Here is a 13,392-nt window from a genome sequence, read left to right as displayed (position 1 = left end):
AAGGGTCAAGAACCGACCCTATTTGTTGTCCTCTGATGTCCACATGAGCACTGTGGAGTGCACATGCAAAACAAATAAACTAGTTTAAAAACAATTAAAAGGGGTCGGTGGTTAGACAACCATTCACATCTAGATTGCTGAGTGTTTAAAAGGACAGTGGGCTTAAACAGGTCATAGGTCAACGGTGGCCAAGATATAAAGAGATTAACTAAACGCACCCACCTCTAACCTTGCAATGATTTCTGAAAAGAACTCAGGATTCCTGAGTTGTTCTGGACTTTGAGACAAGGAAATCATCTTGAAGCAGCCTATGGTATATGATCAGATTCTAACAAGGAATTGCCTTTGCCTATATTGACGTCAGTTAATGACTGGACTTTGGACTTGAAGGACAGTTAAAACTCCAGGCAGCTGAGAGAGGATTCATTTCCTCCTTGGATTATCAAGCAAGAGCAGCCACCATGAGGCTTCTCTTTCTCAGTCTCCTTTTGGGTAAGAAACCTTTGCTGTTGTTGGTGTTGTAACTTGATCACTTCAATCGGCTTTGTGGCTTCTGAAATAGTGCGCCTACCACTTCTTAAGCTACTGGTAGTCTCCACTTGGGACCACTTTCTGTAAAGGAAAGTCCTTGTCCAGCTCAGCTCAAAGATGTTGGCATTTTCGTTTGTGACTGAAAAAACAGCGGTAGCAAAAGAAGTCCAAGAGTGACTCTGGGGTGCAGCAGGGCAGAGGTTTGTCTGGATAAAGGTGACTCAGTATTTCAAGGGTCAGGTAGCCTACAGTAGCAAGACAGGTGTGTTCCTATGATCATCAGAGCACCAGACCCAGGGGGAAAATACCTTTGTTTTTTTTTGTTTGTTTGTTTTTTGTTGTTGTTGTTGTTTTTAACCAATGCTTGAAATTGGAAGCCATTGACCAAAAAGAGCAATCCCGGTGTGGGTTAGCACTGATACAGGTGCCCCTCTTCTGATCTGGGGTGTTGTTTGGGTGTGAGTGGGTGAGGAATTTGCTCACATGTCTGAAAGAGGACTTCAGATCTAGAAGCCAAATGAGAAAAGGAATAAGACATTTGACACAGTGGAAGAGGGAAGAGAAACTGAGTTCAATTTAGAGGAGCGTTAGTTTTGCTTTGTTTTTTGAGACAGAATCTCTATGTATAGCAGATGAACTTCAGCTTCTGATTCAACTGCCTCGGTGTGCGGGATTATAGGCATGAGCCAACATGCCTGGCAAGATATGACTTTTTTTTCTGAGACGGAGTTTCTCTGTGTAGCCTTGTAGACCAGGCTGACCTCAAACTCACAGAGAGCCGCCTGCCTCTGCCTCCCGAGTGCTGCGATTAAAGGCATGTGCCGCCACCACGTCCTATGACTTTTTAAAAGTCTTATCACATCTGTGTACCTAGGGGTGCATATGTGTGGAGTTGACAACTTGTGGAAATGTTTTCTCTCCTTTCACAGTATGAGGGGGGTTAACTCAGTCTGTCAGCCTTGGCAGCAAGCTCCTTTCTTAAGCTGAACCACTTCCCTGGCCCAAGATTTTTTTTTTGAGAGCTGGTTTCAAGCTTGGGTGTGGGGAGCTGTCCTAACAGGAGGGCAGGCCTCACCAGACCTCCCCTGCCAAGCCTGGGGCAGACCCTGTGGCCAATCCTTCAGGTCCCAGTAAGAACTGTTACGTGACTTCCGGAAGTCACCACGAAGAAGAGATACCTTCCGTAAGACATAAGAAGAGGATGCTGAGAAGGGACACTTTTCTGGGAGGGCTTTCGGAAGTGGCTGGAGGTCATTGACATTGACATTGATCTAGGTGTAGAAAGGAGCCTTCACCCAAGAGAATTCACCAGCAGGGGACAGTAGTGGAGTGCAAGGATCCGAATGCTGTGTAGTGAGTGACTGCTGTGGTTTCTTCCTATGTGATAACCGAGGAGACAGCCCTATACTGAAGAGTTGCAGCCCATAGCAGGAAGTCAATAGTCACCTTGGCACCTAGTGTCATATCTTCCCTTGTATCCAATTTTGTTGTTGTTGTTTTTTCAAGACAGGGTTTCTATGTGTGACAGCCCCAGCTGTCCTGGAACTTACTTTGTAGATCATGCTGACCTCAAACTCACCTGTCTCTATCTCCTGAGTGCTGGGATCAAAGGTGTACACTACCAAACCCTGCCCTTGTATCCAATTTTTTAACATCTGTATTTGCTCTTGTTTAAAAGTTATTTTAGTAGTACAGACTGGGTGTAAGACGTTCAGGACACCCAGAAATGTATGAAAGGAAGCAAGCGCCTGCCCTACCGTCCCTTAACCTGCCCTGCCTTAGCATCCCACTGACACATAGACTACAGTGCTTTAGAAAAAGAAATGGTTTGCATTCCTACAGAAGCTTGAGAACTTGTCTGGTGTGTGAATGCAGCTGCATGTCAGTCTTAGAAGCTAAGGACACCTTCCACTCTCCCACCTAGAAGTGTCCTAAGTTCTTACTCGACAATGAAGAGTCACTCAGATGACATTATGAGTACCCTCATGCACCGTTTGTCGATGTTTGCTTTCCCTGAGCTCTATGGCTGCTCTTGCCCATGGTATCAAGTGGGAGCTAACATTTTTTATTATTGAAGGACTTCCAGCTGACAGAAGTATTGTGTTGTGACTCTTAGCTAGCATTAGCTATGATATGCCCTGGACAGAATGGTGGTCCTGGAGTGTTCCAGAAAAGAGGTCATTCAGGAAACATTTTTTTTCTCATTTACGAAAACAGTTGGCACCCTGTATGTGCTCTGTGGGTGTAGGGCTATCGTTGTGTTGGTTAGAAAGCAGCTCTCAGATCTGAGGGAATAAAAAGATGGAAGCTGTGGTTGGAGAGATGCCTCAGTGGTTAAGAGTGACCTAGCCTCATTTTCCAGTACCCACAACCAGCTAGAACTCCAGTTCCAGGGTATCCAACACTCTCTCTGTCCTCCACAGGCTCCTACATGCCTTTCCACAGACCCCTGGCTAAGTTGTAGTTAAGACAATGACACATGTCAGATATGGTGGTTCATACCTTTACTTCCAGCACTTGGGAGGAAAAGTCAGGCTGATCTATGTGAGTTCAAGACCAGCCTGGTCTACAGAGTGAGTTCCAGGACAGCCAGGACAGTTACAGAGAAACCTTGATACAGGCAAATCATCTTGATCTCATGTTGATGGGGTCTTCATGTGTGGGCATTTATGCCTGTCTCATAGGTCCTGTCAGGCCCAGAGTAAGCCCTTGATAAATGTGGAAGTCCCAGGAGAACGGCAGTAGTGTCCACATGTGACTATGGCCAGCTAGTGACCATTTTCTTGGCCCTAGAAGAACAATTGCTCATCTCCTTGTCACTTCTAAGCCACTAGTAGCCAAGTCCTATCTAAGGTGAAGAGCCAGGCTATGCCCCAAGGGACTGACAGGCCCATGGGGAAGTCAGAGTGAATCTTCAGCACTCTATGTCACTGGGCTTTATGAATTGCTTCCTCACCAAAAGGGTTTCTTTTTCTAATTTGTATAATCTGTTGTCAATATCAGAGTTCTTAGACACAAGAGGAGTTCCAGGAGATGGGTCACTAAAAGCCACTCTTCCAAGCACCCTGGGGGGTAGGGGTTGGGCTCTCTAGGAGCCGTAAATGCAGCTTTGATATCTGCCATAGTCTTTAGGACAAGGGCCATTTATTTATCTTATTATTTCAAAGTAAATGTGTCTAGAATTTTTAGTGGAGAAATGTACCAGAAAAAAACCTGGGCCAGCACTTGGGAAGATGGTGAATTTGAGGCCAGCTAGATTGTATAGCAAGAACTGTCTCAAAAACAAAAACAAAACAAATAAAAAGCCTGGAAGAACTTTAATCAGGATTTAATGAATATTTCTATGTACCCTATGTAATTATTCTTTAAACACTTCCTTCTAAAGTTCCTCTTCTACAGTCTATTAATAGAGAAAACTGCCACCCAATGGAGAGCTGGGGCCGTTGCCTTAAAATATAAAAAATCCACTTCCTAGTGGCAATAGTGCCACCTTGTGGCACTTTCTATTGTCTTCCTCTGAACTGTATAAGAATTTATTAAACACAGATTGACAATTTCCTAACTATAGATATAAACTTTGCTATTACTTGTACTAATCTCTTTTATCTATTGAAATATGGTCTCGTGTGGCTCAGGCTAGCCCCAAACTTGATAGGTAGCAAAGTATGACCTTGAAGTCCCAAGCCTCTTCCCTCTTATTTCAGCATTGTTTTCATTTTTCTTTATGAGACATGACCTCATGTGGCCCAGACTGGCCTCCACAGGTATATACCACCTTTCCTGATTTGGTACTTTTCATAACAAATATTATCACTCCAATTCTACACTAAGTTCTCCACAGCCATCACTGAGCTATATTAGGAGTCATAGTTTTCAATAACATTTTCCATTTTTATGTTTAATTTTATTTATTTTTTGTATTTAGAAGTTATCCTGTGTTTCTACTTTTAACATAATCATGCATATTTATTTTTTCAGAAAATCCTAAATTGAGTACTGATTAGAACTGACAGTAATTGCCATTATGCACTATCCTCTGACACTTGTCTTCTTTGTTCCCTCAACCAAAACCATGACAGTCTCTACCTCATTAATCAATGGCAGAGCTAGTGATGCTTCAACTCCAACATCTGCCTCCTCTGGGTCTGGTGATGCTTCAACTCCAACATCTGGCTCCTCTGGGTCTGGTGATGCGTCAACTCCAACATCTGGCTCCTCTGGGTCTGGTGATGCGTCAACTCCAACATCTGGCTCCTCTGGGTCTGGTGATGCTTCAACTCCAACATCTGGCTCCTCTGGGTCTGGTGATGCTTCAACTCCAACATCTGGCTCCTCTGGGTCTGGTGATGCTTCAACTCCAACATCTGGCTCCTCTGGGTCTGGTGATGCTTCAACTCCAACATCTGGCTCCTCTGGGTCTGGTGATGCTTCAACTCCAACATCTGGCTCCTCTGGGTCTGGTGATGCTTCAACTCCAACATCTGGCTCCTCTGGGTCTGGTGATGCTTCAACTCCAACATCTGGCTCCTCTGGATCTGGTGATGCTTCAACTCCAACATCTGGCTCCTCTGGGTCTGGTGATGCGTCAACTCAGCCCCCTGCTACGTCTCCACAGACTAACTCTTCAGTAACAACCCCAGGTAAGAGTGTTCCCTAAAAGTCTCCTCTCTGGGTTGCACAGCACTGAGTGATGTGATATGCCAGTGTGTTCTGGAGAGGAAGGGAAATGACCAGGAAAAAAAAACCCTCAAAGTTCAGCCACGACAGAAGAGCCCCTAAGTGAGCAATCAGTGGCATTCTTTTCCTTCCTGCTCCTCAAGCTGCCTGCCAGTTATGGAATGTTTTTAGGAGTTTGTTCTTGGTAAAAGCTACCCGTAGGAGAGTTGGAAGTAGCTTCAGGTTCTCCAAAAAGACCAGGTTTGACTAAGTCCTGGCTTGTCGGCCACACTAGTCTTTAAGGAAGAAGTCAGCTCTATCCTGGAGTCAGTCAGGATGGTGGCAGATCACAATCTGGAAACTGAGTCAAGCCTTGAATTTGAGCTTGGGGGTTAAGAAGTCAAACAATGGCTGTCCTCAAACAGTTGCTGGCTGACCAGGGCCCAAGACCAGCCATTTGTGTATAATTGGCCATGAGCCAATGTTACTAGAACAAGTGTCATCAAAGTTTATTGGTGACAAACAGTAAATATTTTAGGCTTTGTGGACAACACAGGGTCTCTGTTAAAACTGTTAACTTCTGACATTTTAACATAAAAGCAGCCATGTCAATGTAAAAATGAGTGAACTTGGCAATATCCCAATAAAACTTTATTTATAAAAATAAAGGATTGGTTAGTCACAGCTTATGAGCCATAATTTACCAACCTGGTCTGGAGTGCTCCTCAAACTTCAGAGTTTCGAGTTCAGATCTACTGTGTCGATCTCAGAGAAGATGGGGCCCAGAGAAAATAGTGACTTGCCCAAAGAGTAAGTTTGTGTCTCGCTATCCTTCTGATCATTTCCCAAGCTTTCCTTCATAGATCTAAGAAATGGATGGTTAAGTCAATAGAACTCAGTCTGTCTATGATGCTGCTTCCCCTGAATCTTCTATGTATAAAAGCGCAGAGGGGTCACAGCTCCATGGGCAGCTGTGGTGGACTTAGGAATGGGAACTTCTCCAGGCCACTCCTGCTTCCCCCACATCAGTCCTGTGAAAGCTGCTCATGCTGACTGGCACAAGGCAAATCACTTCCCTTGGCTTCAGTGGACCCACTTAAGACTTTGTAATTAGTGCCAGGCAGTGGTGGTGCTTGCCTTAATCCCAATACTCGGGAAGCAAAGGCAGGTGGATCTCCGAGCTCAAAGCCAGCCTGGTCTACAGAGCAAGTTTCAGGACAGCCAGGGATACACAGGGAAATTCTGTCTCAAAACAATAACAATAAAAAAGCTTTTTGAAGAATATCCAGAATCTATGGAGAGGAGGAAAATGGCAACCTGTGACTGAGGCTATAGTTCAATGGTAGAGTACTTGCCTAGTGTACATGAGGCCTGGTTTCACTCCCTGTCTCTGAAGAAGTGAATGGAAGGGAAGGAAGGCTAACCAACATCACCATTTGCTCACCTACAGACCATCCCTCCCCCAATCTCACCAGCTCTTTGGAAAGGAGCCTGAGACATGTGTGCCTGGCCCAGAACCTAGGTCAAGGTTCAGGAGCCATTGCAATATTCTTTATTCTTCGTCCTTGCTCACAGAGCCAAGAGTGTAGTGCATCCTAGTTCCTCCCCTTAGAAAGCTCACTGGGTTGCCTAGGCCATTTTACTCTGAATGAACCTGATCTTGTGAGAATCTAAGTAGGGAAGGATTTGATTCATACTTAGATGAGAGGAAGTTCACTGGGTTAATTGCATTTTTCTCCTTTATTGTTTACTTTCTCCCTCTATTTCTTTCTTCCTTTTGAGACAGAGTCTTGTTCTGCAGCCTTGGCTGGCCTGAAACTTGCTCTGTAGACTAGGCTGGCTTCAAACTCCCAGGGATCCTGTGTCTACTTCCTGAGGACTGGGATTAAAGGCATATGCTACCATGCCTAGCTTCCTTCCTTTCTTCATGAATGTGTGTCAGCTCTGCTCATCAGAATATGACATCTAGTTTCCCTTTGGAACTTTCTACTGTCCTGTTCTGTGTGGTGATTGCCACGCTACTCTGTAAAAAAGCTGCTTTATTCTGAGGAGGGTTAGCGGAGCCCTACTTAGTGGCAGAGAAACAGGCACTGATGTCCTGAGCGCTGAAGAGTTCTGAAGATCCTCGAATCCTTAGGATTAGGAAGCTGCCTTTCCTCTCAAGCAGGTCTCTGTCCGCCACTCTCTAACCACTCAGCTCTGAAACTGCAGCCTTGGTCTTCCCCAGAGACTGGTGCAAACACAGACTGTGTCCAGCCCTTCTAAGCATTTATTGTCATACAGAAAGGATATGGAGGTCAGATGTGGTGGTGCTTTATTCTGAAAAGGGTTGCAGAGGCAAGCAGATCTTTGTGAATTCAAGGCCAGCCTCCATAGCAAGTTCCAGGACAGCCAAGGCTACACAGTGAGACTGTGTCTCAAAATAAAAACAAATGTGTCTAGAAGGAGGGTGTGAAGAGTGGACATGAGTCACTGGGAGTTATTTGCTGAATTCTATGGATTTGTAATGTCTTTCTTCCTCCTCCATCTAAGGTTCCAGTAATCCTTGCGAGCCTAACCCCTGTGGACGATATGCTTCTTGTGTTAGGCTGTATTCCGGTCACTTCTGCTTGTGTTCACAAGGCTATTACTATCAAAACTTGTCGTGTGTGAAAGGTAAGCTACAAGGGATAACCACAGCACAGCCCTGTATCCATATCTAAAATGGGCTTTGGTGGAATTGCAAAAAGATAATAAAAGGGGCAGAAGAAAAACCGAAGGCAAGGAGAGCCAGGTGAGAGTCTCTTGCTTTTGTCCCAGCCAACCCTGGGGGAGTAGAGATAGAATAAGGCAGGTTTGCAAGCAAGTTAGGCTGAAGGTCTGGTGTGGGCAGAACTTTCCCTCTGCTGCTCTGGAATGTACTATATAAAAGTGAGAGCAAGTGTTGCCAGACCCCTGAAAACGACTACGTGATGACAAGACCTTGTCCACAGTGTACCATTGCAGCGCTGGGGCACTGAGGCAGAAGAGGGTAGCAGACTGGTCTCTGAGCTGAGCTATCACAGCTCCACAAATGGACTTGGAATACACCTCAGTACAAGCTGACTTAGATCACCCAGTGTGTGGAGCCCAAAGACTGCCCATCTAAACCAGCAATTCTCAGCCTTCCCAATGCTTCCAGCCTTTAATACAGTTCCTCATGTTGTGACCCCCAACCATAAAGCTATTTTCATTGCTACTTCATAAGTGTAATTTTGTTACTGTTATGAATTGTAATGTAAATGTCTGTGTTTTCTGATGGTCTTAGGAGACCTCTGTGAAAGGGTCATTTGATCCCCCAAAGGGGTCACCTACCACAGGTTAAAAATCACTTGTCTAAATGATTCCTATTTTTTCTGCTTCATGAATAAGAAATGACTTTTCTTGGTAGAGTAGGTCAGTGCCATACGAAGTGCATGCTCTATATTGTCCACAACAGAGATATATCCCCCAATGTTTGTATTTTTGACACTAATAACCCAATTTCTGGGGATATACTCTATCTACTCTATGATACCCCCCAAACCCTTCTGTTTTAAATAGTGAGCAAGAAGTTCAAGAATAAAAAAAAAGGCAGACACGGTCACATGTCTTAAATCCCAGTACTTGGGAGACAGAGCAGGCAGTTCTCTATGAGTTTGAGGCCAGCCTGATCTACAAATGGGGTTGCAGACCAGCCAGTAGCCAGAACTACACAGTGAGACCATGTCTAAAGGGGGAAATGAAAAGGAAAAGAAAAAGAAAAAATAAGAAGAAAAGTAGCTTATGTTTTAAGCACAAAATTGAAGAGGCCCTATTAACATTAAATAGCTCAGCAAGGGTTTGCCTGATTTTCAGGAAAGACATTCCCTGGGGAGATCAGCACGACAGTGCCGGACTCATCTGACTTGGAAAATGAAAACTCTAAGGCCTATCAAGACCTTTACAATGACCTTGTCAAATTTGTAAGTGTTTCTCACTGTCCCATCTATGAATATCTTCTGTCTCACCTGGACCTATGGGGGTAGGGCCCGTCTTCACGTGACCACAAGGCACAGTTGTGTGTGTTGTTGACAAAGTGAAGTGTACCTGCCTGACAGGCATGTAGATCCCTTGGGATTCTTGAGCCTCCGAAGGGTTGTGCACCTGAGAGAGCACCTGGTTTAGCCCTGCCAGACCTCCTTGGGATGCTCCAGGCCTGTCTGTTATAGAAGCTATTGGTGGGTTTTGAATAGACAAGAGCTCTAATGGTGTCTCAAATTATTTCAGAGCAGGCTGGGGCTATGGCTTAGTGGTAGAGTACTTTTCTAGCATGAGAAAGTCCTAGGGTTTTATCCCATAGCATAACAACTTAATCAATCATTCATTATTTTGGACTGGGGAATATAGCTTAGTGATAAAACATTTTCCTTTTTTCTATGTTCAGATTTGCATAAATCTCCATACCAATATGGCTTTTTTTTTACCTGTAATAGAGGAACTATATCTGATACTTTCCCCCACCTCCATTTTCAAAAACATGACAAAAACATTTCACTTCATTTCTATTTTTTTTTTTTTTTGGTTTTTTGAGACAGAGTTTCTCTGTGTCCTGGAACTAGCTCTTGTAGACCAGGCTGGTCTCAAACTCACAGAGATCCTCCTGCCTCTGCCTCCCGAGTGCTGGGATTAAAGCTGTGTGCCACCACTGCTCGTCTCATTTCTACTCTTGAGAGTGAGTGTGTTGGCAGGGAAGGAGTGAAGTGTGGAAAGCCATTCTGGAGCCCCAGTTGTTGGGCCTGAGAAACTCTCCACAGCATCCAGTCAGCCAGGGTTTAGACACCTGAGCTCAGCCAGGGCTGGGTATTCCCAGGAGCCAAGGAGATAGTGAAGCATTCTTATGGCTTCAAAGAGTGTTTTTGTTTGTGGTTTTAGAGAGGGTTTTGTGTTGTTAAAAGTATTTCATTATTTGTGTATGTGCATGAGTGTCTGTATCAGAGGACAGCGTTCAGGAGTTGGTTCTCCATCCGCCTTGCTGAGGCATGGTTTCCGCCACACTTCATTTTCCAGGCTAGCTGGCCCTCCACCTCCTTTCTCTGCCTCCCATCTGGCCATAAGAATGCTGGGATTCACTGGTGTTGGTGGCTCATGCCCTTAGGCCCAACACTAGGGAGACAGAGGCTGGCCAATCTCAGTGAGTTCAAGGCCAGCCTGTTCTACAGAGCACGTTCCAGGACAGCCAGGACTGTTACACAGAGAAAACCTGTCTCTGAAAACAAAGAAAAAATAACAATTCTGGGATTACAGATGTGTGCCACTGCATCCATCTACCCTTCTTTTATTTTATTTATTTATTTTTTGTTTTGTTTTTTTTTGAGACAGGGTTTCTCTGTATTGTTTTGGAGGCTGTCCTGGAACTCGCTGTGTAGACCAGGCTGGCCTCAAACTCACAGAGATCCGCCTGTCTCAACCTCCCAAGTGCTGGGATTAAAGGCGTGCACCACCAACGCCCAGCCCATCTTTTATTTTTAAGATTTACTTATTCATGTATTTATGTATTTGAGTGCTCTGTCTTCATGCATATCAGATTCCATTACAGATGGTTGTGAGCCACCATGTGGTTGCTAGGAATTGAACTCAGGACCTCTGGAAAAGCAGAAGTGTTCTTAACCGTTGAACAGTCTCTCAAGCTCCTGCACCCATCTTTAATGTGGGTCCTAGGGATTCAACACAGATTTGAGATCATTTTGACCTGCTGAGTCTTACTCAGGGCCCTTTTAGTGTTTTGAGACAAGGTCTCACACTGTCTACCAGACTGGCCTGGAACTCATTATATAACTGGGAATGACCTCCAATGATAGTAATCCTCCTGTCTCAGCTTTTTGAATACTGGGATTATAGGCATGAGACACCATGCCTGGTTTCAAAGAGATTTTTTTTATCCAAAAGGGATATTTCAGAACCCCTTGACAGTCTTTGGAGCATAGTTAGGAAATCAAAGCCCATCTCCTTCTCAACAGATCCTGTGTGCCAGTACCAGCTCAAGCTATGAGACATCTCCCAGAGTCTGTTTGCTATCCAGCTAGATCTCTTTATGTAGAGATTTCCAGATTCTCTGTTGAGCATTGTGCCTAGGATACTAAGCTCAATGTTTCTATTTCTGTAAATAAGCTGGGACTAGGAATATAGACCTGTGATTCCAACTACTTGGGAGGCTGGGCAGGAGGATCACAAGTTCAAGATTTGCCTGGACTGAAGAGTGAGTCCAAGGCCAACCTGATCCACCTGATATATTTTAGAAAGAATTTGATTGGGCATATGGCTCGGTGGTATAACACTTGCGTAGCATGTACAGGGCCCTGGGTTCAATTCCTAGAACCACAAAATAAACGGATACATAAATATATAAATGTAAAAGGAAAGGGCTCAACAGTAGAGTAGCTGCCTGATATGTACACAGCTTAGCTGGTAGAGCACTTGCTCCTGGGTTCCACCTCTAGCAGCGTATGATCTGGGTGTGGTGCTACAAGTTAGTAATTCCAGCGTTTCAGAGGTGGAGGCAAAAGAAAGATCAGGAGTTTAAGGTCATCCTTGACTACATAGTATGTTTGAGGAAACCTGGGCTACATGAAACCCTGTCTCAGGAAGGAAGGAAGGGGGGAGGGAGGGAGGGAGGGAGGGAGAGGGAAGAAAGAAGGAAAGCAATGTTTAAATCTAGAATATAATTTTTAAAAATTTCACCTTGTTATTGCCTCTATTCTCCTCCACAGTTTAAAAAAGCACTTGATAAGACTGGTTTTGGTTTTGGACAGACTGTAATTCTTAAAGTGAGGTAAGTGTGCTCTGGACCGGTGAGCTGCTTTGGAGGCAGCATGTCTTTGCTTCACTTCTGCTCTTCTCTTGAGCTCCTATGTCATGAGCCATCCTGTGTTAAGTCACAAGTCGAGAAGAAGTAGCCATAGGGTTGGGGAGATGGTTCAGTTGGTAAAGAGCTTGCCCACAAGCACAAGGAGCTAAGCCTGGATCTCCAGTACCCACATAACAATCCTCACTCAGTGGTCCATGTTTGTGAGCCTCCCCAGTGCTTGGGAAGTAGAGACAAGTGGATGCCTGGAGCTCATTGGCCATTCAGCCTAGCCAAGTTGGTGAGCTCCCAGTTCAGAGAGACTCTGTTCTAAGGCAGCCTTTCCCTACCCTTCAATGGCAGGCCTGCAAGTCTATATAGAGCCATGGTGTTGCAGGATGGGTTTGCTAAAGCCACCAAAAATAAAGGGTACTTTAACGTACAACAAGAGAATTTAGGGAGGGTAAAGCTGGCTGCTATGCTCAGAAATGTTTGGTGTTCCAGGACAAAAACAAATACAACACATACAAAATACAGGAGACATCTCATGTAGCTGACAAGGATAGCATCTTTCAGATTGTTTATAATTGATGGAAAGGGTTTAACAGCCTGTGCTCATGAGTTACCACAATATCGTGTGAAAGCTATAGGCTCGACACTTGTCTGTTGCTGGCCCATGGGCTTCTCAGCAGGTTTGGCATAGCTAAGATCTGCAAAGGCAAGTGGAGGTAGTTGGAAGGGAACCCACTGTGGAAAGCACTGATGGTCAGCCAAGGCTTTCACTAGCTGTTGGATGCTTCTTGCCAGAATGGCAACTGGTAATAAAGTTCTGGGGCCCAGAAAGGAGCTGTGGATAGAGGTTTATCCATCCATGGCAGTTACAGTTGACTCCCTGGTCATAATCCAATAAAGCACATCATGGGACAGAATGTTGCAGATTATATAAGGGAAGATGAAGAAACAGTGCTTGGGGCCAGGAAGATGGCTCAATGGGCAAAGGCACTTGCCACCTGGATTGGATCTCCAGGATTCTAGAAAGTTGTGCTCTGACCTCCATATGTGTACTGAAGCACTCATGGACACACACACACACACACACACACACACACACACACACACAGAGGTGGCTAGTCAGACCACTACAGTGGGAACTGTGTGCCTCAGTGATGACTCTAATACCATACTGACTCAGGCCAGGGTGAGCAAGTGTGGCCTGGAGAAGGAAGGCTGTTGATGGTTGCCCAGCATCTTGCTCACACAGACCAGGCCATCATATGAACTAGTTTGGTTGGATTCTTTGGTTGTAGATCATACCTCATTGATCTCTGGCTTAAGAACTCCAAGTGTCTTCCAATGGACTGTTGTTTTCATTGTAGTTTTTCTGA

At 44.8% G+C, this 13,392-nt stretch overlaps 1 protein-coding gene across 2 annotated transcripts in view; it reads left to right on the top strand.

Annotated features, from left to right (window-relative positions):
* The first annotated feature begins 361 nt into the window (after positions 1–361).
* Positions 362–13,392, top strand: part of Muc13 (mucin 13, cell surface associated) — a 28,340-nt gene continuing 15,309 nt past the window's right edge. For both annotated transcript variants that reach the window (XM_040750889.1, XM_040750888.1), the window contains exons 1-5: positions 362–492; positions 4,611–5,171; positions 7,720–7,842; positions 9,043–9,149; positions 11,934–11,995. In XM_040750889.1, coding sequence (XP_040606823.1) covers positions 462–492; positions 4,611–5,171; positions 7,720–7,842; positions 9,043–9,149; positions 11,934–11,995 — 884 coding nt within the window. In that variant the 5' untranslated portion in view covers positions 362–461. The remainder of the gene's footprint in view (positions 493–4,610; positions 5,172–7,719; positions 7,843–9,042; positions 9,150–11,933; positions 11,996–13,392) is intronic.

Source organism: Mesocricetus auratus, unplaced genomic scaffold, assembly GCF_017639785.1.
Source record: "Mesocricetus auratus isolate SY011 unplaced genomic scaffold, BCM_Maur_2.0 Super-Scaffold_100008, whole genome shotgun sequence".
NCBI classification, from domain to species: Eukaryota; Metazoa; Chordata; class Mammalia; order Rodentia; family Cricetidae; genus Mesocricetus; species Mesocricetus auratus.
Note: the sequence above shows the minus strand (reverse complement) of the source record. Positions and strands in the feature narration are given on the sequence as shown.